This window comes from Zonotrichia leucophrys, chromosome 14 (assembly GCF_028769735.1).
Source record: "Zonotrichia leucophrys gambelii isolate GWCS_2022_RI chromosome 14, RI_Zleu_2.0, whole genome shotgun sequence".
Taxonomy (NCBI): domain Eukaryota; kingdom Metazoa; phylum Chordata; class Aves; order Passeriformes; family Passerellidae; genus Zonotrichia; species Zonotrichia leucophrys.
The window spans coordinates 9,756,879-9,783,361 of NC_088184.1; the positions used below are offsets into that span (position 1 = coordinate 9,756,879).

A 26,483-nucleotide genomic window follows, 5' to 3' on the forward strand; every position below is an offset into this window, starting at 1 on the left:
AATTATTACATTAAACCCACACAAATTATTACAGTGAGTGAAATTAAAATGTGCAATTTTGAAGGCACTGACTTAGATTCCTTCAGGAGGGAGGAATTCCTTTACCCTCTCCAGTTTGGCTTCCTGAATGTATAAAATTCATTAGGCACAAGACAAAGGTATAAATTAGCTATTTTTTTACAGTGCCTTTGAAAATCACAGTATAAGGTTCCAGCAATCACTTAGGGAACAGACACTGACTTTTCTAACAGTGGAAAGGGTAATGCCTATCAGAAAAAAACACCAAGTGAAATGTTGGGAGCAGAGATTGACCTAACCTTGGATTTTCTTGGCAGCTGCTGTCGTGAATTTGCTTTGTGTAGATGTGAGCAGGAATAGCTGCTGTTAACAGTGCAGAGCATTCAGGTACATGGCATGGTGGGTCTGCAGTGTCTCAAAATAAAACTGGGGGTACTGCACATTGTAATAAAGGGGAAATAACTCAGTGAAAACAGAATTATTTTCCCAAAGTAGTCAATTTATATGATTCCTCTTTTCAGAAGTAACTTCCAGTTGAGGACTAGAAAATAGGTTTTATTGTCTGTCAGCATCCTGTTGAGCTAGAGCTCAAAGCAAAGCATATAAAACCAGTGATAGGTTTCTCTGCTGAAATGGTGTTTGTTCTGTAGACAAGGTGAAAAGGTGTAAGTGTGTAAGTGAAAAGCTGTGTTGGAGAATGTTTTGTGGGAGTCACAAAGAAGCCAAGCCATACCAGTCTTTAGCTTTTGCATGGTTTTCCTTTTTAATGGGAATAAATCTATTGCTAAACCACTGTCTACAATTTCTTTCCTGAACTGTCTCTGTTTTAACGTGGATGAAATTCCAGCCAGCCTCTTTCCTTTCCTGAATGCATGATCATCTAATATGGCTCTGCATTAAATAGTATCTGCAGATAGAAATTTGATAATGCCACGTTAAAGATTATTATCCCGTGGAAGTAAATGAGTATTTGAGCCATCTGTATCATGGGAAGTGTGGTTAGGGCAAAAGTGCAAGAAGTTTTTCAAAGAAGTCAAAGATTCAGTGATGAATGGAGAATCTTAGCTGTCAGAAGGCATCTGATGTGGAGCTGTACAGCGAATTTAGAGCAGAGACTTGATCACATTTCCTTTAAAAGAAATTCCCTCTCTCTTTTTTAGGTGTAGGAAAATCTCATGAGGAATTGGTCATCCTTAGACTGCAGAATGAGGTTCTTAGCTGCTGTTTTGCTGTATTTGCTGCTCTCTGGACATGTATTGCCTCGGGCTGTTCATTCTCAGCTTGCCAAGGCATTGAAGCTCACAATTTCTTATGCTCCTTTTGAGGGCAAAAGTATTTGATCTCTACTTTGTGCAGTGCAGTGTTCTGGCCCTGTTTCATCATCATGAGTTAAATCCTCTTCAGAATCCCTCCAAACCTCAAAGAGCCTTGACACAGCAGAGCTTTTGGAGCTGAACTCCATTGTGCACCAGGAGCATATCCCTGGTTGTCCTCAGAGTTTTCTGTTTTCCAGCATGGGCAGGGCTGAGCAGGCAGCTCCAGAGCTGGGTCTGGAGAAACCTCGAGAGAAAGTGAAGGAATTACTGAAACCATTACTGGAACCAAGTGGTAATAGTGGAATAAAACCACGCAGTCAATAGACACAGACAAGGAACAAACAGACACCAAATCTGTGAGCTCATTTAGGGTTTGGCTCAGCAACTGCAGTAAATGGGAGCAGATGATAATCAGCTCCTGAGCTGCTGCTGCTGCAGAGGGTAATGAATGAACACAGCCTGCTGCTGCTCTGAGGAGCCCTGCTGAGGGAGCAGCAGCATTTGGCCAGCTTGGCTTTGATTCCATTACAAGTGTCAGGCGCTGGTGTCTAGACTGGTGCTTTGGCAGCTAATTGATCTCCAGCATTTGATATGCTAATTATTCCTTTCATAATATGCTAATGTGTGTACAGTGAAAAAAACCAGCTTTTAAATGCTACGAGGATCTCAGAGGCATATTTGGAACTGGGAAGTAGGAGCTGAAAATCTTGATTTATGTCAGGACAATATACAAGTGACTGAGGGTTTCTAGTTGTGGGAATTTAGTTGGAAAATGAGAATGTTAAGACAAATTGTTTAGTCAGGCAGTGACTGTACAGGGCATGTAGCAGGCCATCCTGCACAGCCCAAACAGAGAAAATTGGTGTGGATTAGGGAATTTGCTCCTCTGTCCAACACACTTTGTTTTTGCTGCTGCTATGTGGATATTCTTTTGCTGTCAGTGATTTGGATGTCATAGTTTTTATCATATTTCCTGCAGTGAGAGAAGGAAAAACAAATAGAGAAGTGTAGTTGAGTCACTTCCCAGTTCTCCTCCAGGGTAGTACCTCTCTAAATTACAACTACTTCTCCAGGAAATTGTTACTTGCTGGCTCTCTAAATTCCTGCCATTTGACCATTCAAAATCTGATGGTAATTAACTGGTTTATATTCATTCCCAAATATTTTTTGTTCTTTTCCTCTTAGGATTTTCTTCACCCTCTGGGTACTTTAAAAAAGAGTCTGATGAGTCTCAGTCACTACCTCTCTGAAGCTCCATGTGGAATTTTAATTGTGTGTGTTCTTCAGGCTGTGACAGAAAGGAGCCATCAGGGAGGGTTTCCATACACATTTACTTTTGTCCATCTCCACTCAGACATTCTGAAAAATACTTTTATTAAATACATATTTGATAGGTTTGAAAGCTATCAAAGAAAGTTTGCTGGAAGATAACTGCTGAGGAGCCCTCCAAGGATAGAGCTGGGAGCACACATTATTCATGCAGGACAGAGCCAGAGGCAGAACCAGGATCCTTACTGACCCTTGGAGGGCGGCCTTGCTTGGCAATTGAACAATTTAATTGCATTAAATATTTTTGAAAGAAAGCTGCTGGAGTTCCTTCTCTACAGACAGCTTTTGCACAGACTAATAGTCTGTCCCAGTGCCACTGAGTAGATAGTAATTAGATTACTGATATGTACTTAAAGTTTTAAATAATAGGGAAATGTCTGCTCTAGGTTTGGCTCCAGTCCCTGGCAGCAGATTAGATGAACACCTATCAAGTGTTATAAGTGCATGGGCAGACTGTGCAACCATTACTGGGAATGGATTCCTGCTGTAATAAGCTTATCTCCATGCTCAAAGCCCTAATCACCTTCTTGTTGACAAGAGAGAACTTCAGTTTTACTCACAGGGGTATAAGGACCTGATTACTCAGCTCTGCAGACCAAACCAACCCAAATAAAACCACCCTTTCATTTTGGAGAGCAAGGAGAGTAAACTGATTGATGAAAAAAGTCAGTGGGGCTGTGTTTATTGAAATCCAAAGCAGCAAATCCAAATGCTTCCTTATGTCAAGAGATGCCATGTACAGTTAAATTCAACCAACAAAATTCTGCAAATGGTGTGGAATCACAGGAGTGTTTTAGGAAAAGACAGATTTATTTTTATAATGGAATTTTGTGTGTTATTCATAGTTTCACTTTGAGCTTCTTCAGAACTCCTTGAAGCTGGTGACAAAGGAAAATTTCTCGCCCTGATACAAGTGTAGGTGATAAAAGGATCTGGTCCACCATCAATGACATACCTTCTTTCTTTTTTCAAAAATTTTAATTTCTTCACTTGCAAATCTGATTTTTGAGAGCAACAAGTATCTGATGTCCTGAATCTCCCTCCTTAGCTGGATTTCTTGAGGGAGGAGTTTTAATTGAAATTGGCAAAATGTAATTTTACATTGAAAGAAGGACTCCTTAATAAATCTTATTTGTGGCCCTTTACTTCTGCTTCAGAAAATGGTTTCCAGGATCCACTCAAACCCTGCAGCAATGGACTTGAGAAATAATGCTTGGAATAAATTGTGGATTTTTTCGTCTTTTAGCCTAAAGGATTCCATCTGGTTGAAGCCATGTAGTTATACCATAACTGCCCCCTTGAGGCTTCACTGATGAGGCTAAAAACTTTGCCACTTTCATCTATGTGCAGAATATATTACAAAAGCCACAGAAAGTAATGCCTTGATATGCTTGCAGCTTGTTCAGACATAGCACTCAGAGGTGTTATTGATGCAGTTTTTACCAGGGACCTACTAGGGCTGGCTGGATTATTGAAATATACCTTAAAGAAGAAGAAGAATTAAAAATTTTAGGTGATTTGAAGTTAAATGTAGTGACTTCACTATAAAGAAACCTTACTGCTTCAGAAGTATCATATGCAGCTACATTGACTTCAAACAAAAATGTGTTTGGATGTTGAGTTGAAATTATTTTAGCCATGTTGGTGCCTCATGAAATTGCTTTCCATAAATAACCTACACATTTATAAGTGGGAATGTCCACCAAAAAAATCATGGCACAACCGTTACTAGCACAGCAATGACCTCCATAAGATACAGCATCCACATGGAAGATTTGCTATTGTAAATTTTGTCCCATCAACAAGAAACAGGAAATTCTTCTTTGAAGAACTTGCAATGCTAAAAATGTGGGAAAATTCTAAAATGAGTAAGTCAGTGGGGATGAGGAGAGTGGGCAGATAACTGATACTGCAGGACATCAATAAATGGTCAGGAAGAAAGAAATCACACATAGAGCATGAATTCTGTATAAGACTTGTGTGTAGAAGAGTTAACAAATTAATGAAAGCATAGAAGGATATCAGCTAAACATGGAGAACTCTTCTCCAGAAAGCTCATGTGCAACTATTATGTCCTTTTAATGTGCTTTATAATGGCCTTCAAATACCACACACCCTGTTGAAATGGGACTGGGTGCCACACACTGACTGTGCAGTGTGTGCTGCCAGGAACACCCCCCTCAGCAGCTGCATTAATGGCACCCAGTGATTAATTAGAGCCGGCTCTGCTGTGAGTGTGGAACGCTCTGACAGCTCTGTGATGCACCTTGGATACATCAGCTTGTGTTCTGCAAAGTGGAGTATCCCAAAATCATTCTCTCATGTGTGATTTTTTAAGTAGTGCGTGAATTTTTAAACTTCTCTCAACAAAAGCTTTCAGATAAATCAGGGACCTTTTCTCTGGCCCCGCTGAGCTTGGAGCTACCCTGCCTTCCTTAGGTTCATTAAACATCTGCTGAAAAATGTATATAATATACTGAATTATAGTGCTTCTGAAGGAACAGCAGTAGGTAAATAAGCCATGTCATGAGCTCTCAGCAAGAGGCATGAGCCATGATTTCAGCTTGGGCACGAGGATTACTGGCTGGCCCTAGGAGGCAGCTCTGCCCTGGAGCTGGTGGCATGACAGGCTAACTCAGGGCTGTCATGAGTGCTCCCTGCCTTTGAGTGAGTACAGGTCAGAGATAAATACACCTCCCATTTTTACACAGTGCCTTTGAAATTAAGCGTCCTATTTGGCCCTGTCCATGATTTTTGAACAAATAGAAAGTAAACACCTGCAATAATGAAAACCATGCCTCAGGAGAACAGGGTTGACGTGAGGGTACACACTGAAATTTGATCTGTAATATTTCCTCTGTGTTACTAAATGCCTTATAAATTCTGCCCAACCTTCTAAGGCACAGAGGCCTATGCTGTAGATAAAAGGTCTTGGTGGTGGTTGCTTTTTAAGTGGTTCTTACTGGGATAATCTACTTGTCATAATCTGGAGCCCTCTGGTTGCTGCTCAGCACTCCTTTTGTATCCAGCTTCCACTTACTACAAGGATCAATCCTTTTATTGAAGAGTCCCAGAGCTGCAGCCAGCAATGGTATTTCCATGCAAGTTTTACCTTTACTGAAACTGGAGAGAAATTGTGGAGTAAATCTGATTTGTAATGAACCTCATTCACACGAGCACTCTGCCTTCTCCACAGCAGGGCTTCCACTTGTTCTCATTTGGTTTTACTGTGTCTTTATAGATCCCCGGCATTCAGAGCTGGTATCAAATCCCTCCAGGGAAAAAAAGAAAAAATAAGTTATCAATAACTTATTCCACACTGAAACTTAACAGAAATATTGCAACCTGTAACAATAGTTAGTTTTTTAATCATGAGAAGATCTTTAGTTTTCCCAGCAATTGGTTTCATCGCTGTTGCACTGACTGTACCTGTAGCTTGGCCAATGGAGAACAGGTCTGGTGATTGAGCCCAAAGCAGTGTTTTATAAAGCACAATTCTGAGTGGGGTTTGCACAATGGCAATTGAGTCAGACAAGGTTTTAAAAATATTCCCTTTACTTTTCCCTTTATTTTTAGAATATTCCCTTCAGGGGCATTCATTCATATACAGTATTTCGTGTAAGTATGACGCAACAACATTACAAATTAAATGTGGATGCGAATTAGTAAATATTATTTTGCAGAAAAAATGATGTTTCTCATTTATTCATACATTGGGGATGCGATTCCAAAATCTCCTGGTTTTAACTCTCACTCATCTCCCCACAGCATGGGGATGGGAGATCAAGCCAGGCCCGTCTGTAACACTGCTGTGCCTGGTGCTTTGACTTCAGCTCAAACAGCCACCTACTCTTCTACCAGTGCTCTGACTGAGCCTGGGCTTTGGCACAACACCCAGCATCAGATCTGAACTTGCACTCCTGGATTTGCAGCATTTCCTTGAGCAGCTCTGACACTAAGCCTGTTATCAGATGAAACAACGGAAACGAAATTCCTTGGCTTATTTGGCTGTGGTGGCTCAATGGCTCTGTACTGAATTATTTGCCATTGGTCCAGACTAAAACAGAACTGTGCATCAGCTCCTCTGTGCTGAATGACTTTGAGGCATAATTTTTGGAAGGTATCTGGGTGAAGTCATGTTACAAGCTAAGGTGATTCTCTCACTTTTATCCTTACAATTTTCACAGTCTATGAAATATTACTGTATTCCCATAGTCACAAATAAAATTTATTTTGGTGTATGATTAATGATTTTCAGAGTTAGGAAAAATAGCTAAGGCCCTTAGCATTGTACAACCTGATTGGATTTTGATGTACAGACATCTCATTATTTTGAAATGTAAGTGCTCTACTTTATCTTTGCATCTCGTTACCACTTACATTTTGGATAGTTTTATGAGAGCTTAGATTTCACTAATCCTCAGGTTTTTTTAATAATTTCATTTAGAAGGGCTTTAGCTTCATAAGAACTGCTGAGAAAATGATCTTTAGTTAAACCTGTGAAGTGCAGAAATCATCTGTCAAAGCAGATGTACAACATTTCCACTGTTAATATCTCTTTGGCCTTTAATCCTATTTTTCTGGTTTGTGTGGGCACTGACAGTTAAGTTTCAATCAAACCTGGACAAATAGGATTTTTTCCTGCCCTACAGTCGGCTAGTCAGACAGCCAGTGATTTTTTTCACACTGTTCAGAGACTCATTAGACCTTTGTTCAGACTGGCTAAGGCACAGCAAGGATGTAGAACCTGCTCCTTCATAGTCCACAGTATTTTTCACAGGCTGAAGATTAAGGTTTTATAGGCAAAATATTTTCCATTTTATTTGAAAATTTAATCTATGTAATTTGCAACTGCAAAATTTTGTCATGCCTTAGAGAATGAAAACATTGAAGTGGGCTCTGTTTCACAAATGAATTAATTTAATGCCATTCAGTTAATGATACCTGAAATGTTGCTAAGCACTTAAATGCAAAGGACTGAAAATTTTAACACTGCATCATTACTATTTCTTTGTATGTTTTCTAATGAATACCCATTGGTCTGCAAAGAAAGAAATTTAGTTTGTGACATCATTTCCTGATGGCATACTGTGTAAAAGATACTGTGAAAACCAATTAAATGTAAAATTACCAATGACTTTAGATTTAGATAATAGAAATGTAGATAGGAATAACATCATTACAGTGCTCAGTACCTGTATTTAATGTCAGTGGGGAGTTAGCTGAGTACTGTAAAACACACAGAAAATGGCCAATCACTTCTCCAAAGGTCTTGTCACCTTAAATAATGAAAAGATAACAGATTAAACCAAAATGGAAATGGGCAAATGGCAGGAGGGGAAAGGTAAATCTGTTATGAGCATTAAAATCAAATAACATTATTAAGCTCTACTTCACTTAAAATATGATTGCAGCCTTGCCAAGTAGAGCTAGTACAGTGACAGAAAAATGCATTATTGACAATAAAAATGTACAGGTTTTTTGGCTGACTAACTCTTCTCACACTCAAGTACCTCTTTGTACAAATAACCTTTCCTGAGCCAGGGGATGAAATACCCTGCACAGGTCAATAGTGGAGCTGCTCTTGAAGCCCAAAAACTTCACAATCTCACTTTATCTGGTGTAAATGAATTAATTTCCAGGTTCACTATCAAATCTGGCCCCAGGTGTTTAGTCTGAAGCATGGTGCAGCATCCTTTGCTGAAGTTATATAACCCTCTATTTTGTAATCTTCCTGTGTCAGTCTTCTTCCATCTGTGCACATTCTAGTTTCTTGCAAAAACTACCTCCACAGACAAATGACTTTTTTTTTTCCCCTCAGCCTACCAGAACTTTTTGGATCTTCTCCATGTATCATTACTTTGTCACACTCATTAGAACTTGAAATGAAACCTATTGAGGTGACTTAACATCATCTCAGAACACCTGGTGCTTTGGCATTTCACGTGTCATATGGGTCATGACATAATAGCATTTCTAATTGTCAGTCACAGAGCAAGGCACAGAAATAGGGAGTGGAGAAGGGAAATCCCTGGTGGGAGAGCTCAAGGTTATCTCTCTGCTCCTGGCAGAACTGAGAAACAAAATCACCCACATGAAAGGCTGGGCTACTTCTACAGTAATGCTCTGTAATGGAAAAGCACAGAAAGGTGTTCTGCCTTTTGTCCTGGATTTCTGATCTCTTGTATTCTTTTCTCTCTTCCTTTGTCACAAGGTGGGTACATTACATTCTATTCTCTGGATTCCAGCTCTAAGTCCAAGGGTGTATTTCTGTATTAAAAAATACAGTTAGTGTACCCTATGTCTGTGAGTGTGTGTGAGCATCTTGCACACACACGTAGAAATATGAATAACTGGTACAAACATATATTTTTGTTTTATGTAACTGTGTAATGGAAAGAAAAAATACAGTTCTAACACCACAGTAACAGTGATTGGTCAAGGGACACAATTTCCCAGCCAGCTACAGGGAAACCATTCACCTGCCACTGGACTTTAAAGTTTGCAGAACTGGAAAGATTTCAAAGGACTGCCTTAAGCTTATTGCCTCTAGAAACCCCCCAAAGCATGGGCTGTAATAATTATCCACTCTGCAGCATTTGGAGGTGTAACAGGAGGCACTGAGACACCTGCAATGGAGTGAATAGTTCCAGCTCCTGCTCTGAGAGCAATATTCCATGTGGGAAGTGGTGCTAATGGAGTCTGCAGAGAGGAAATGCTCTCACGAGCCACACAAACAAGTGTGATATGAGGTCTCTTCACAGTGGCCTCTCAGTCTTCAAAAACACCACATCTAACTGGACTTAGAATTTTGAAAAGAAAAGTGAGCAAAAATATCCAGATCTGAATGAATTTGATACACTGCAGTATATTTTGTATGTATGCAGACTTTAGCTAAATTCTGTAATTTGTCTTGCCCTTGGAGCTGGACAAAATTCACACAATTTCAGGGAGATGTGCATTAATAATAACCAAGTAATAAAGGTGAAGCTCTCAGGGTTTGCTCTCCACATAAGTAACCTATTCCACTTCTCAGGTGTATTTCTCAGGCTGACATTTTGGGCTAAATGTCTGCAGAGTACAGGAAGGGAATGGGTCGTGCAGAGGCTGCCGGGCTGGCTGGTGAGCAGTGCCAGGGCGACAGGCAGCCTGTGTGCACTCCACAAAGGCTCCTGCTCCTGTCCCTCAGCCCCCAGCAGCAGCTGGGAGTGCTGGAGGCACTGAGCTCCCTTTTAAGTACCTGATGTGCTTTCAAAGTTCCTGCACTGAAGCTCTCTGACAAAGTTAATTTTTTTTTCTGTGAGTTTTGTTGTCCTTCTGCTAGGAGGAAGATCGTGCAAATTAATGATTCTCAGAAAAGTGATGTGTCATTTAAATGATCTAGAGAAATCCTGAATTTATTCAGATCAATGGAAAAAAACCCATTGGCTTAAAAGGAAATACATTTTTCATTTATGATTTTCACAGACCAGCCTAGAATATGAAAAGAAAAAGGGAGAATGTCTCTTAATGGTTGGTTCCTTCTAATATTCTATTTTATCTATAAAAACTATGTAAAATGGGAATATAAAGAACTCCTAAAGTGTGTTGAAAAAATCCTCATGCTGCAATACTCCTGGATGCTGTGACTTTTAGTTTCTCCCGGCAAACCAGAGTTTCATATCTTTTCCTGAAACTGGTTAATTGCCTCTCTTCCTCCTACATTTCCTGGTATTAACATTTGCCAGGTACCAAGTTTCTGCATGCTTAAAAATATCGGAGTTCACTTTTGTGGCACCCCTCTAATCAGTGGCCCGGGGACTTTTATGCAGTCAGAAGCAGAATTAAAGAATAAATACAGAGTCAGATCATATCTGATTGCTTCAGCAAACATATTAAGGAAATACTGAAAAAATTGCATAATTTCAGGTTTCATTGCTGGTGAATAGTAGTATAGGTAATAGAGTAAATAGCTAAACTTGTCATGGAAGAAGTGGATTGATGCATTTTGACAGTGATACATACTTAAGGAATTACACAAATGAAATATTTATTTTTTCACCTTTTGGAAGATGTAAATGGCAGCCCAAGTAGCATTTTCTTCGAAAAAAATGGCATAAATGAATTAATATAACCTAGCTGATATAAACACTGCTCTGATACAAAGCATAAGCATTGAGTCCCATTGTGATGCACCGACATACAGGAATAGACAAATTTTGCCTGGTGTGAGTTTATAATCTGAGAAATGCTAAGGGGATGTAGACAAATTTGGCAAAGTTGGACAGCTGGCAGTTTCGAAAATTTCTTTAGCCAGTTACATGCTTGACTGCCATTACAGTAAGAGCTGAATTTCTAAGTCACCTATGAAGAGGATCTTAACCTGTGTCTTAGGTCCAGCTGAAGTCAGACCTTTCAGATATTTTAAGTGAATAATTCACAGAAGATCTGGATAATAATGAGTGGAACACACCTGAAGTACCAAAAAAAAAAAAAAAGCCAATCTTTCATCTAAAGTCACTCATACACTGCCTTTCATGTGCTTAAGCTTCACCTTAAAAAGAAGGCACAATCTCCTAATTTATTAAGAAGTTTTTGCAAAATTGTGTTAGTGACAGTGGTCAGACAGATGTGTGTTAACAAAGATCTGTGCCGGATCCCCTGAATTCCAGACCTTCCATCCTAAACCCCAACCCTTTATATTATTGAGAATCCCAATGCATTTTACACAGACACTGAATTTCTGGTGTTAGACACTCCAGTTAGGCATCAAAGACAAATAGCAGCTAGCATACAAGAGCTGCTTCCAAAGAGAATAAAGCCCTTTTGAAGGCAATAGAAACTGTCAAAGTTAAATTAAAAATTAAAAATCCATTCTGTGGGCTGCTGACACACTAGGCTGCCTGACAGCCACAGAGGCAGAAGTTTCAAAAACCTCTCAAATGCAACTGTAAGTTGCCTGTGCTCTCTGTGCTTCCCCCTCTAACCCAATCCACTTTTATCCTACAGTGAAATATCATCACAGTGCCTATGAACTGATCATTTTGGTCATAAGGAAAAAAAACCCCATTTTTATTTTAAAATATATCGATTGATCAAGTATTCAGCTAGCTTATGCTTTAGTATGTGATGTATTGATGTAAAAATGATAGACTTTCTCGGAATTTTAATGATTTATTATTTATGATAATGTACTGCTGCATGCCAGTCTCTCAAAATGAAGATTTATATGGCCTTCAACATGAAAAAAACACTGCCTACAGTCACAAGAAGTGTCTCAATAAATTATTACCTGTGTTAAATTTAGGTCTTAGAATCTGCAAGTAGGGTAAAGTGGGGTAATTCATGTTTTTTGGGGTCATGGAGTCATAGAATCATAGAATATCCTGAGCTGGAAAGGATGATTGAAATCCAGCTCCTGGCCCTGCACAGGACAGCCCTGACAATGCCCTAAATGTCACCCTGGCCCTCAGAGCTTTGTCCAAATGCTCCCTGAGCTCTGCTGGGCTGGTGCTGTGACCAGTGCCCTGGGAGCCCATTCCAGTGCCAAACACCCTCTGGGGGGAAATTTTTTTCCTAATATCCATCCTGATCCTGCTGCAGCCATTCCCTTGGGTCTGTCCCTGGTGACAGGGAGAGAGACTGGAGCTGCCCCTCTGGAGGGTGTTGGAGACCACACTGAGATCTCTCCCCTGAGTGTCCTTTCCTCCAGGCTGAACAGACCAAGGATGCTCAGCAGTTTTTCATACAACCTCCCCTGCAGACCCTTCCCCATCCTCCATGCCTCCCTTGGACACTCTCTATTAGTTTAATGTCTTTTTTATATTGTGGTGCCCAAAAATGCACACAGGACTGGAGGTGAGCAGGGCAGGGCAATCACCTCCCTTTATTCTGAAAGCACTGAAGCACCATGGCAAAATATTAAGGATATTAAGAAGCACAGTGGATAATACCTGTCTTTCCCTGTGTCCTCCACATTTATACCCCATTGTGTGGTAACTGATGTTTCTGAGTGTCTTTATTGGGATTCTTTCCTTTTTTACTGACCTCCCCTGTCAAGAAGAAACAGTAGAGTAATAAAGGACAATACTTTTGTTGTCATGAGCAATTTACCATCATATACCTTACAGGACTCTGAAAGTCAGATGTTTATTGCTTGCTGCTGCTTGTGTTACTCCTCAGCTTGTCTGAATAAGAGATCTTGACAAAAATCTATCTATAATTAAGCAAAACCTTCAAGCTATACATTGCCTGAATTTAAAAGGGTGCAAAGCCTTCATCACTGTCATGCATTCAGTCAAAACCTGTTTGGGATCAGCTCTGAATTGTAAAGTGGGCTTTAAAATCAAGATCAGGAGTTTGAAGTTTATTTTGAAGTAATGTGAGGTTATTTGCCCAGGATGCCATCATAATTCATATTATAAAGGGTAGAATCAAGCTGTATAAAAGCAATTGACTGCTGTTTTCCTACAGGCTAAATCCAACATTTTACAATTATTTTATTACTTTTTTCATACTGCTTCACATGAAATCTGGGAGAAATGAGCTGCAATGCAATACAGATGGGACTGATTAATCTTACATGCAGAGCAATAATTCTGGTACATTATTCTGTATAAGCTTTAATATTTTCTTGACCTGTGTGGACTGGAAAGACCCCGTGTTGACAGGTGAGATGTTCCTGGTGTGCTTGCATGGTGCTCCTCACTGCAGCACCCAGAATTCTAATCAGCCAGGTGATGAAGCCACTGAAGACACGATGTGCTGTTGATTGTGATGGGAGTCAAATGTGTGCCCAGGCATTAGTCAGAGCCTCTGCACTCGAGTGGGTACATTTCATTCATTCAGGAAGCAGCACAGTCTCCTGAGAGCTGGTTTCCAGACAAAGGGAGCTCAGACAGAAATCGGAGCTTCTGGTTGCATTTTGAACTCTGCCTGCCCCCGGTGCGCTCTCCCCTGAATGAGCAACAGGAGCTGCATCCCAACCACCTGGCTGAACAGCGCCTTTGACTCGTGTGACTCTAAACAGGACATTGCTAGAAGACCTGAACAAATAAACTGGACTCCATGAAACCATCAGATTTAACTGTCCCTGTGGTTGGTACACACTCCTGGAAACTTGTTAAGTCATTTTGTTACAAAGCAATTCTCATGCTGACTGAAAAAAAAAGCTAAAATTATTTTCAATTACATATTCTTATTCATTATTATTTAAAACATTATGTATTTCATAGCAGGAGCTACTTACCCTATGGTAAAATGTCTTTCCATATACCAACTTTCTAAAAATCTGAAACTCTACTCAAAGATTTGGGAGTCCTAAGAGCAGCCTCTGCTGATGCATAAGGAAATTGTTTCTGAGTTTTTCCAGTCGAGTAAGAGTTTTTATTGCATATCCACAAGAAGTTTGTAAGAACTGTTCGGTGTTTGTTTGTCACTTGGAAAACATAAAAGCCTTCACGAATTATAAAGTGACTGAATAAGAGGATCAGCATTAAAAACATTGGATGCCACAAACAATGTAGCTGAAACCACAATGCTCTTATGGTCCAGCTATAGAATTATGGTACTCTAATAGATGTCCATGTCTCTTTCCTCTCCATAATCAGTGTGAATACTGATGCACAGCTTGAACCGCTCCCGTTTTTCTGATGGCATTGTCCTGTAGCTCAAAGAGCCGCTCCAGGCCGGCCGTAGGGGAAGAGACACGGACAGGGACAGGGACAGGGACAGTCCCTTGGCTCCGCACTGCTCGGATCACCTCGAGGCGCTGGGTCCGCTCCTGACCCGCTCAGTACCAGAAAGGCACTGACAATACGGAGCGGGATCGGCAGAGCGCACCGAGGTGGATGGAGCCGGGCTCTTTATGGCGGACCGTGCTGCGGGGACAAGGGACAAGGGGTGTCACAGACCCACGGGAGGTCAGGCTGGGCACGGGCGATGGAGCGGCCCCGCCGCGGGTCCCGGTCCCGGTCCGGGAGCGCTCCCGACCCCGCGGCCGCCCGGCCCCGGCCCGGCTGACGTCACACAGCTCGCAGCCAACCAGCGCGCGCGGCGCGAGTCGGACCCCGCCCCCCGCGCCCTCGCTGCCTATAAAAGCCGCGGCCGGCAGCGGACGCGGGACCGGCGTGCGGGGAACGGGACGGGACGGACGAGACGGGGCGGCGGGACCCGCTCCTGGCACCGCGGCTCGGCCCCGGCCGCCCCGCCGAGCGGGCGCTCCGCTCGCCAGCCGGGATGCTGCTCGTGGCCGCCGGGCTCCTGCTCGCCGTAGCTGCGGGCGGGCGGGGGTCGCCGGCCCCGGAGCAGGAGAGCCCGCCGGGCAGCCGCTTCGTGTGCACCTCGCTGCCGCTGGACGCCGCCGGCGCGGGCTGCCCGCTGCCCCCCGTGCCCATGCAGGGCGGCGCGCTGCCCCCCGAGGAGGAGCTGAAAGCCACGGTGCTGCAGCTGCGGGAGACCGTCCTGCAGCAGAAGGAGACCATCGGGAGCCAGCGGGAAGCCATCCGGGAGCTCACCGGCAAGCTGAGCCGCTGCGAGGGGGCCGACGGCAAGTCCGCCACGGGGGCGTGGAAGAACGAGGTGGGCAAGGGCAAGGACACGATGGGCGACCTGCCGCGGGACCCGGCGCTGGTCATCGAGCAGCTGAGCCGCACCATGCAGACCCTGAAGGACCGCCTGGAGAGCCTGGAGGTAGGGCCGGAGCCGCTGCACGTCCAGCGGGCACTTCGGGCACGAGTGGTGCCTAAATCCCTGTGGAGATGGATCCAAACCGGCCCAACCCACGGGCGAGAGGCTCGGTTTGGCTTGTCCTGGTCTCTTGGTTATTTATCTCCTCTCTTTAATAGTAAATACCTAAGGGGCTGCTCTTGAATGTGTGCTCCCACTGCGTGGGGGGAGATTATGGTTTCCCTGCTTGTCACCAGCTTAGTTTCTGTACTAATAATGTGTAAATCTCCCTTTCTGGGGATGTGACTTCATGTGGTTAGAGGTACAAAGCTGACGTCTTGGGCAGTAAGACCTCGGCATATGGTGCTGAACAGAGCAGTGGTAATGAGGAGATTGTGTTGGGCAGATGGTGCAGATAAGATGATGCACTCAGGGCTGACACAGAATGGAAAGAACCCGATTCTGTGCGCCTCTGAACAGAAAGGGGATTTGGTCCAAGCCCACCGATAAGTGATTTCCATGAGCCTTTGGACAGTGCCCGTGGTTTGAGTGCTGCTCATGCACTCATGTTTTGTAGAGAGGATTCTCACAGGATTTGTGCTGGTGTTTTGCTTTTCACACCCTGAGAGCCTCACATGCTGCTCCCGCTGTCCTCCAGTCAGTGCTGATGTGAGGGTGGCGAGTAACTTCCCAAGGGCTGTTCTGTGAGCGCTGCTTTGCAAGTGCAGTTCTGAATGAGCTGATAGTATTCATTCCCTCCTTTTACCACTATTGCTGTCTTCCTGAAGCATTCCTTTTAGCGTTGTAGAAGAGAAACTCCTCTAGAATAACGTGGTAGGTGAAAATGTTGTTTTTTTAGTATCTTTAAAGATACCAGTGTTATTTGAGAGTGTGAGGTGCCTCTTTTTTCAGTTTGAATAGGAATACTTTCACGGCTTAGTACTTAGATTGATTTAAGGAGCATCTTACTTTGGTAAATCTGCTTTCAAAGTAGCTTAATTTTTAATCTAAAATGAAGTGATAGTTTTTGTGTTTACTTACATTGGCCATGTCACTAACATAAAAATTGACCAGTGTGCCACATGTATGTGTACTAATAGAATTACATTAGACCTGGTCCCTACATTGATTTTATTGAACTTAAATGTATGAAAACTCTTTCATATAAAGTGCCCTTTAGTTTCAGGACCTGTTTAGCTCCAGTGCTGATAAAAGCACTGACCATGACAAATGCTAAAAAGCAATACCTCTTCTATACTTGCTGGAGAGCTCCATGCTCTTACTTTGCTGCTTTGGGCCGGGAGCATACCTGCATTTGCCATTTCTGTGTCAGGAATGACAATGTTTTCCCCCTTGTTTTGCCCTGAAGCACCAGCTCCGGGCCAACGTGTCCTATGCAGCGCTGCCCAGTGACCTGCGGGAGATGCTGCAGCGCCGGCTCGGGGACCTGGAGCGGCAGCTCCTCAGCAAGGTGGCCGAGCTGGAGGATGAGAAATCCCTGCTGCACAACGAGACCTCAGCCCACCGGCAGAAGACAGAGTCAGCCTTGAATGCATTGCTAGAAAGAGTGTCTGAGCTAGAGAAAGGTAATTGCTCGGCATCAAAACGCTTCCCCATCCTGGTTAATTTTGTTTACTCCTTTCTTCCAGAGCACTAGACTAAATGTGGGCCTTGAGGGAAAGACACTGAGGTACTGGACTGAATAGTAGGTGACAGTGCAAATACTTGGATTCTCCCTTTTCTTTTATCTCAGGCTTCTTGCTTGACAGGCAGTTGCCTGGCTTTGGCTTCCTGTCTCTTAATTTGGCGTGTGTGGGTGGCTAGGATGAAACTCTTAGTGTTTGTGGGATGGAAAGATCTGTAAGGAGGCAAGTGGAGATAGGAATAAGTATGGCATGGGTGTAAATAGCTACATAATGTCAAGCATACATCTGAGCAGAGCTGCCTTTATTGGGACTGAGAGTCATAGGGGCTAAATTTAATTAGCACAACTACCTTTGATGTAATGAATGGCGTTTTAGACCAGCTTTGTTTCCTGCTGCTTTGGAAGTATTGATGGTGGCTTTTGCTTTTGTTACTGGTTATGACTTTGGATAGCTGCAGCTACTTGAATTATGCTCTATTCTAAGTTTACAGCCTTCAGAGTTTACAGTAGATTACACATGGCCCACTGGGGGATGCTCTCATAATCCTAGTCATTCATTCTGATTCTTGCCTTAATTATTACTGAGACCTCTCTGCTTGAGTGGAATCTGTTTATTTGAATTACAAATGTCTGTGAGCACAGAACTCTTTCTGTATTGACTGTGTCCATGTACAGAGTGGACTGTAGAGGGCTGGAGTTACAGTAAATCTCCCTGCCCAATCCTTAAGTGATTTCCCAAGGTGAATAACTGCTTAAAAGCAGCTTAATGGGCAAGTCCTCCAAATGGTGCAAACATGCACATCTCATGAATTTAGAAATGCAGCTTAATGGACTTGTGTGTAATACTGGATCTATTCTTCTAAAAGAGAGAAGGAGGAAGATGATTTTCTACTGGCTCTGTCTTTTGGTATTTCCTGAGAGCCAAGATAAAGCCTAACTTGCAACCAAAGTTATGGAGAATTAGTGGCCTGTTAATGTCTTATGAGTCAAGTATAGATAGTCCTTGTCTCTGAAAGATGTGACTCATATCAGAAGGAGAGAGTGGTGGGAGAACAAGAATGTGTAATTCAGCTAGGCTAAAAATAACCTGTTCCCACCTTTATTTTTTTGTGTGGTGAGTGAGGGCTGTCTTAAGTCTCTGGGGAAGTGAAGAATTTGGGACAGGAACCAAGATACAGTCTTTCTTTTACTTGTGTAATTTGCTATTACTGTACAGCTTAGCTGTTCTGGTTCCTCTGCCAAATCAAAGTGAGGGTAATAATGATGAAAGAACTTTTTTTTTGTATTTTAAATACAAACAATAATTAGTCTGGTCTCATTTGAAAATAGTATTCCTGTTGTGCTTTTATTTAAAATGCAGTATTGTTTAGCATTTCTTCCCTACAGATAACTGGAGTGTCATAAGCTCCTCATTGTCCTGAGACTAAATAGAGGGGAAAAATCTTTATGAGGTGTCTCTGTAAGCCTTGGATTTTATCTGTAGCTGTGACAGCAGTTTTAGTTAGCAGTAGGGCAGAAGAGTTTAAAACTTCTACACCTGTTTTGATTCCCAAAGTTTTCTGTTATTTCCTTCAGTGGTTGTCTCCACTGACAGCAGAAGAGGATGCAGTAGAAAAAGCAGGAGGCATAATCCTGCAAATAGTAGTGCCTGGACTTCAGTGTGATTCCTGGCTTTGCTGGAGGAACAAACAGATCATTTACTACATCTAAACTTATTTTCTCTATCTCTGAAAGGGATTAACAATATTTCTTACCCATCTAGCCCAAAAATAATTGCTCTTTTAATGGGGCATGTTTCTGTTTTTTCTGTGTGAGATTGGTTGTAGCAGCCTAATACAGGTTATTCAGTATTATCCCTGAGACCCTGGTGTTTATTTGCTTACCAGTTAGAACATTTCAGGTCTCTAAGGTTCCTCAAGACAGATTCAAGCCAAAGAGAAGCTTTTTCTTCTCCCACCCCCTCATTCTGTGAAAAATGCAGCCAAAACACTTCAGTTGCTTCTGAGAAGGGGAAATGAGAGAATGCCAGTGATTTAAAAAATACATATGAAAATTGTGACAATCTTTTGTGGCAACAGCTTTTCATTTGGACTGGAGTGTGAAGTTTGGCAAGAGGATTGAATTTGTTTCAGGAATGTGAGCAAAGGAAATGAGGGAGACTCAGAACAGGCTGTTGAAAAGTTGAGGGTGGCATTACTACAGAACTGTGGAGTTCAATTTGTGGCACAATGTGGGATTTATTTCTTAATACTTGTAGAAAATTACTTATGAGCATCTGAATCAACTATATGCTACAGAGTATTGCAATTTCAGAAAGTTTTGGTCTTAAGGTTCTCAATTTTGTAAGCATGTCTAGAATATCTCACTGGTTTTAATTTTTTTTAGAAAAAGCTAAATAATAATTTCTGCTTTTATAGTAAATCAAGTGTCTAATCTTCCCATAGTTCATAGCTTGATATTGCATTTTTAATTCAGATCACTTTGAACTTTTCAGATCTTGTCCTGTACAGTTGATGGGGTAGAAATCAGTCCTACTCAATGTAGCTGCTTTCTGGACTGTCAGTGGACTCTTATTTCAGGTTTGCTGCTCAAAAGGTGTTAATTTGTGTTAGCCTGAGATCTTAACACAGGTACTGCTTGTGTAGCAGGAGCAGGGAAAGAAATCCTGGTTGTGAAGCACTGTGATGCTTTAATGATGAGCATAGCAGAGAATCCATTTTACTGACAGTAAATGTCTTAAACCAGTCTGAATTGTTTGAAATAGGGAGACCTCCAGCCATGAACTAGGCAATGAAAGAGATTGTCTACCATCTGTTCTCTTGCTCTAAATGAGCAGAAATAAACTAAATTATCACAATGTGGATAAAATCTATTTGCATTTTTGTGTGCAGCAAAATCAACATTCAGTAAATACTACTTCAATATACTTTTTTTTCTGTACTTCTCTAAAGTGATTAAAGCCAAAGATTGTCAATATCAATTGTGTGTTAGCCTTATCAATGCATTGTTTTGCTCACAGTTAAGGGTTTTTTGCTCCATGTGATTCCAGGTAACAGTGCATTTAAGTCACCCGATGAGTTCAAGGTCTCGCTCCCTCTCCGCACCAATTACCTGTATGGGAAGATCAAGAAGACCCTGCCAGAGCTCTATGCTTTCACTGTGTGCTTGTGGCTCAGGTCAAGTGCTTCTCCTGGCATTGGCACTCCCTTCTCATATGCTGTTCCTGGGCAAGCCAATGAAATTGTCCTCATAGAGTGGGGGAACAATCCAATTGAGCTGCTAATTAATGATAAGGTGAGATCTGATGAGCTCTTTGTTCTCAGTGTAACCAGAACAGGGCCTGACCCCTTGGTGCCTTTGCCCTGGCTCCTTCCCTCCCTCTGGTGCTGCTCTCTGCTGTCCACTGGCTGATTGCAAGTCCATTAAAGCACTTGAAGCAGAAGTTAAATTGTACAGATATTTGGGTGTTGGGACCAAGCAGCTTGACATTAGATGTGCACACACTTGTGTTGTCTGAAGTTACAAGCAGATCTTGGCTTCTTGGGTTTTAATTTTTTTTATTTTATGAAACACAACCAAAATATGAAGCCACACCATTGCCAGACCTGTGAGATCTAAGCCAGTTGCAGTATTTTTGTCTTTCTAATTGTAGAAGTTACAAATGTTAAATGAATTTTGCAGAAGACAGAGCAAAAGGCTCTCCACATAATGGTCTGGTTTTGTTATGCTCAGTGACTGAACATCAGTTTAAATACAATTTTTCAGACTTTAGACACAGCTACTTCATACCATTGATGGTTTCTGACAAGCTGGAAAAAAATATTGAAACTCATCATTAAACCAGTATCCTTTCTTCCCACCTTCAGTTGGGTTTCCTGGTAACTCACTGCTCTCTGAGGGATCAGGTGTTTGCTACACAACTCAGGTGGTTCATCTTGTGGCTGATTATGGACTTTTAACAGTCCTATCATCCTCCCAGATCAATAACCAATTATTTTTAATGGTTTGTGGAAGAGAAGCAAACTTGACTCTCCTTATGTCTGTAATATCAATTTTCTGTGAGGCTTTTATTTCTCCCACATCACAGCTCCATAGCCACGGCACTTGTCTTGATGTTGACCTGAGAAGGTTTTCAGCTCAAACTCCTAAAGGAGCATAATTCCTCCTTATTGTGAGGCCTAGGGAACAGTTCCCACAAGTTCTCCTGGTAGCAGACAGATCCATTTGTCAAAGTTGTTACTGCAGATGGTGCTGGCAAACCCCAGATTCTGAGAGGAACTTCATGTGAGCACTGGATGGAATCTCACTAAGCACTGAGATTTAACAACAAATGTCACAGATTAATGTGCAGGATGGGGGTTGGTCTCTACTCCCAACAGGAAAAGGAAATGGCCCCAAGTTGTGCCAGGGGAAGTTTTAATTGGATATGAGGAGAAATTTCTTCACTGGGAGGGTGGCAAAGCACTGGGACAGGCTGCACAGGGCAGAGGTGGAGTCACCTTTCCTGCAGGGGTAGATGTGGCCTTGGCGCTGCTGGGTGATCTTGGAGGGATGTTCCAACCTAAATAATTTTATGATGCTGTGGGATCCTACAAAGCAGGATGTGGACTAACTCTTGTCTCTATAAAGTTTTTGCTGTTGAGGACAGAGTAAATCCTGTTCCTCTTTACATGCTGGGCTTGAACTGCTGGATTTGGGTTGCCACATGCATTATTCTGGTTTTTGTAGGTTGCTCAGCTCCCTCTCTTCATCAGTGATGGAAAATGGCATCATATCTGCATCACATGGACAACCAGAGATGGAATGTGGGAAGCTTTTCAGGATGGAGAGAAGCTTGGCACTGGGGAGAATCTTGCTCCTTGGCATCCAATTAAACCTGGAGGTGTCTTGATCCTGGGTCAGGAACAGGTGAGTGAATGACAGGGTGTTCCAGGGTTTAAACAAAATCAAAACTCCCCAAACCAACAAGAGCTGTGAGAATTTAGTAAAATCTTGATCCTGTTGTATACACAGTATCAGACTGAAACAAGGCAACAAATACTTAATGAAATCCCAAACTGGTATATTTGTTTCACTTATTAAGTATTCAGAATATTCATGTTGGGGTTAAGAATAAGTAATTTTAGAATATTGAAAAAAAAAAAAACCCAGAGGAATTGGAAGTTTGCCTTTCGAGTTAACATCTCATAAGTCATGAATTGTGTGGCTCCTGGCTTCACAGTATTTCCCTATTATTATTTCCCTACTTACATGATACATTTACTAAAAAAAGCAAATATTGTAACAAGTAGCAGGAAATAGCCTTTCTTCAGGATTCCCAGGTTCACAGTTGGAGCAATGATAAATTAGTTTTGTGTGTATTGATTTTAGTAGATACTTATCCATGACAGAAATGACAGAATGGCAAGTTCAGTATCCTAATGCACTCTGCAGAGCTCACTGCTGAGTGTCTGCAGGTTTCCTTTATCTCTGCCTGCACTGTGCTGGGGTCTGTCCTGTGCTATCAGTTCCAAGTCAGTGGAATGGCTGGATTCATTCAAAAATGAGTGATTTCTGTCCTTGGGTAGTGAGTGGAGCAAGCAAACACTTCTAGACTTATGCAGTGGCAGTTTGAATCACTCATTTACAGCCAGACAAAGCCTGGGTGTTTATTTAGATCCAAAGATCACATCTCCCAGTGCCTGCAGACAGCTGGGCAAGGGCTGCAGTTATGGTTTAATCTATAGCCATAAAGCTTGCAGGGGAACCTTACACATCCCTGCAGCTCTCCTGTGCTCTTAAATGAGCCTCAAAGTTTAAAGCTGCCTTCCTGCTCTACTGCTCCAGGGCAAGGCTGGTTCTGTGCAGCCTTTTTGTGGTGTTCTGCAGTCACCACTGCTTGCCCTCAGTTGCTTTGACACAATCCAGGTTGGAGCTTGTCACTGAATGCTTTGTTCAATGTAGCCCTTGTGAAACTCAAATTTGTTCACTCTGTGACCAAACTCTGCACCCCTCTCTAGCAGTGGGGCTGGGTGGGGAGGGACTTCAAGTTTGAGAAGTTAATTTTGGTGTTTTCTTCATCTAATCCTCACTCTCATGTGCCTAAAGGACACAGTAGGAGGAAGATTTGATGCAACTCAAGCCTTTGTTGGGGAGATGAGCCAGTTCAATATATGGGACAGGGTGTTAAGAGCTGAAGACATCATGAATATTGCCAACTGCTCCATCAACATGCCTGGCAACATCATCCCCTGGGTGGACAACAACGTGGATGTGTTTGGAGGTGCTACCAAATGGCCTGTGGAGACCTGTGAGGAGCGCCTGCTTGACTTGTAGCTGTGATCACTTCCCATCCAAGTGCCCCCTTTAGTAGGACAATCTTCTGTGCAATCTGAAGCACTTCTTTTTCTCCTTGCCCTTCCCCAGTCTTAATTCCTTGAAAGAATAAAAAAAAAATTGAGTAAACTGCCTCAATGCAAAGATAGCTGCTAGTTTGGGGCATTGAGCCTGGCTATGAAAGGAGCACTTCTTGACCAGAGCAGCCCTTGCTTTCCTATGGCCTGATCCAAAAATGTGCTTTGGCCTGCAGAACCCTTTTGGTTGGGCCTGAGCTTAGACATCAGCTCTTCTGCAGGGAGGGAGAACAGTGTGCACACTTCACTCATGTTCCTGAGAACGTGCAGTGCTGACAGCACCAGGAATAACAGACTAAATGTGAACCCTTCCTTCCAGTCTATTGTCTCCTCTTCAAAATAAAGCCATTCTTTTTTTAGCCCTTTTTTAAAATAAAAATCACTTAATCCTTACACTGCAGTGGTTATGGTGCAGCTATGGGTAGAGCAGAACAGCCACTGTCTGAGTGCAAGGCTTTTGCTTCTTCATTTGCAGATTAAAAATCCTTATTTATGATAAAGGGGTGATGTTTGGAGACACATTGTACCAGTTCAATTTGAAGAAAGGGCTGTTGAATCAGCACAGCTCCATTGAAGCTGAGGTGCTTCAGGTGAGGTTCTGTCCCAAAGCCTGTCCTTTGCTAGCCAGGATCCCAGCATAGGTGGGTGGATCAAAGATTGTACTTGTATTTTCTGTAGGCTGAATGTACTGAATTCCTAGTGACCTGGCCTGTACACTTTTCTCTATTGTTTCCTTGCTTCAATGTCTTTATTTTTTTAAATATACAAGCTGTGATTAAGTGAATTTCCATTTTGTTTTGCTTTGAAAGGCCTTTTTATGAGCAAGTGCCAAAGTTCAGTTTCTGCTTGCTGAGAATTGGTATATATTTTTCCAGCAGAAAAGTCTTCTGCACTGGTTTATATGTTATTATAATGGTCCTATGTAATATGAAAATGTGCTGCTCTTTCAATTCTTGTTGACTGTCTCTTCTGTAAGCACTGGGCTGACTATTATATTTTTTTATCATTTTCTCTCAATATTTTGCAAACAATGTTGCTGTTTCCTTGGCGTTGCTGTGAATTCTTGGTTTGTGGCTCGCAGATAGCAAATGCACTGTACTGGGAAAGAGTTAATACTTTTGTTATTTAAAAGAAAAAGGATTTAAAGGGGGGGAGGGGGAATTTATAAAGCTAAATATCATATTTTATTTTTCATATGTTTGAATTGTAAGAATAATATGGTGACAGTCCCATTTGTAGGGTAAAGTTACATATTTCCATGAATATGTAGTATGCTGTTCTTAAAAGAAAATTCTTATAATGAACTTTTAATTAAAATGCACTGTAAAATGAGTCTCTTAATTCTTTTATAGCCACACAAGACACTGAATATTCTCTTTCATAGCTTCTATGAGTTCACCTGCTGTCTCTCTAGACTGGTAGAAGGACAGTCTTGTAAGGAGTTTTCTTTATTCCCCAAATGTGTCAAATTTATTACCAAATTCCTCAAGTGTTCTTGTCATGATTGGCTTTAAAATGAACACACACACACTGCACCCTCAGCCTACAACAGTGCTTTCCCTGCCCCAAGGAAAAAACAAACACAAAACTCACTTCATGTCAAAAGAATCTGTGTTGTGAGGTGAGGAAAAGTGCAGAATTCTCATCTCCCATGGGCTGGTTCCAGAAGAGGCATCAGCCCTGCAGTCAATGCTCCTTTATTTATCTGCTTTTTTTTCCAAAGGCTGGAGGGGCTAAGCTCTGGAGTTACAAATTTCACTCTGTTCTTATGAGGGGCAGCAGTGAAACTGTCTTGGACACTCTGCTGAATGTCCTGGAGCCCGTGTGGGTGGTGGGATTTGCTGTTTTATTGAACACCACCACCAGTGTTTGAGTTCAGTGCTTGGCTAAGGGAGGGCTTTACACATCCCTTGGCCACGTTGCTCTTTATTCAGAGTTATTTAAACACTCACAGCCTGTAGCCAAATGCACCTGAGTAAGAAGCCCCACCTCCATGGGAAGGTGTTAATGGTGGGGGCTGTGCTTTCTTGGGTTGGTTTGGTTTTTACTCATTAAATAGTTCAGGTGGTAGGAATTTTGGAGGAAGGTTTTGGTTTGTTGGGGTTTTTGAAGACACTGACTCTTCAGGAAAAGCCAAAGGTAAATATTTTGTTGAAAAGGGTTTCTTCCATTATTTTTAATACCTATACATCTATATACGCACATATTATTCTTTCTTTTGTGCAATAGTAGCTTTTCATTAAGAAGAAAAGATGTGTTGATTTTTGTACCTTTCTCTGTTATGCTGCTGCTCCACATCCTGGGAGTCACATGTTTTATATGAATATATAAGCAGATGGCAAAACAGAAGTAAATATTACCACATTCCAGCATCCATATTGTTTATGGAGTGTGGAGCTGACAGCACAACCTCCAGTTCCCAAACTGCTCCGAATGCACAGAAGTAATAACTTATGGAAAGCTGAGTGGCAGCACTTGGAACGTGCAGTAGTACAGATTTCTAGAAAATGAATTTTTATTTAAAACCAGGCAGAGCTGGGGCTCCTGAAAGCAATATCAGTGATCCCAGCAAGCCAAGGTGCTGGGAGCTGTGAGTGGCCAGGGCTGCAGGTCCTGCTTGGTGGGAATGCTCCTCAGTCTGCACTGCACCCTCCTCTCTGTGCACCCTTGCTGCCCTGGCTGCTGTTGGCAGCAAGCTGAACCTCTGGTGTGTTTAAATCCAGTTTTATTTCTTCACAGACAAGTTGTTTGTCTACATGCCTGGCCACTAGAAGGTATAGTGATCGCATGTGTTTGGAGTTTGCCTGAGGGCAAACCTAAATCCCTTGCCTCTGGGATCCCCTGCATGCATGGGAGAACAGCTCCTGGATCCAGGCAGCTTTTGGCTGAGCTGCACTTGCTCTCTGGAGTGCTGGTTTAGGTCTCACAAATGCAGAGAAGACCAGCAAAGCTCTACCTGTAGAGGGATAGAATATAAGAAAAACAAAGATAGTGTAGAAAGTAATCCTACCCCTAAGGAGTTGCAGCTGGGCCAATTATCAAAGATCAGGAACAGGTGTGAGTTTAACAGGCCACAGCTGTAAGCAATGAGAAGCTATAATAGAGTGGGGTGGCTGGGTGAGAAGGGAACTGGTGTCA

At 42.2% G+C, this 26,483-nt stretch overlaps 1 protein-coding gene and 1 long non-coding RNA gene across 2 annotated transcripts in view; both read left to right on the forward strand.

Moving 5' to 3' along the window:
• LOC135454357 (uncharacterized) overlaps positions 1–6,761 on the forward strand; it is a 40,260-nt gene extending 33,499 nt beyond the window's left edge. The window contains exon 5 of the long non-coding RNA XR_010442094.1: positions 6,432–6,761. This is a non-coding gene — a long non-coding RNA (uncharacterized LOC135454357). The remainder of the gene's footprint in view (positions 1–6,431) is intronic.
• Positions 6,762–14,783: 8,022 nt separating this feature from the next.
• On the forward strand, positions 14,784–24,677 carry NPTX2 (neuronal pentraxin 2). The gene is made up of 5 exons (XM_064726165.1): positions 14,784–15,332; positions 16,678–16,894; positions 20,003–20,247; positions 21,682–21,861; positions 23,041–24,677. Exons 1-5 carry the CDS (start codon positions 14,880–14,882, stop codon positions 23,266–23,268), a joined length of 1,323 nt encoding a protein of 440 aa, XP_064582235.1. The 5' UTR covers positions 14,784–14,879; the 3' UTR covers positions 23,269–24,677.
• The last annotated feature ends 1,806 nt before the right edge of the window (positions 24,678–26,483 follow it).

Excerpts from the sequence above, each read along its gene's own strand:
- NPTX2 (XM_064726165.1), top strand. The coding sequence starts at position 14,880 with ATGCTGCTCGTGGCCGCCGGGCTCCTGCTCGCCGTAGCTGCGGGCGGG. Across the intron at positions 16,895-20,002 it reads AGTGTCTGAGCTAGAGAAAG|GTAACAGTGCATTTAAGTCA; the intron begins GTAATTGCTCGG and ends ATGTGATTCCAG. Across the intron at positions 21,862-23,040 it reads TGATCCTGGGTCAGGAACAG|GACACAGTAGGAGGAAGATT; the intron begins GTGAGTGAATGA and ends ATGTGCCTAAAG.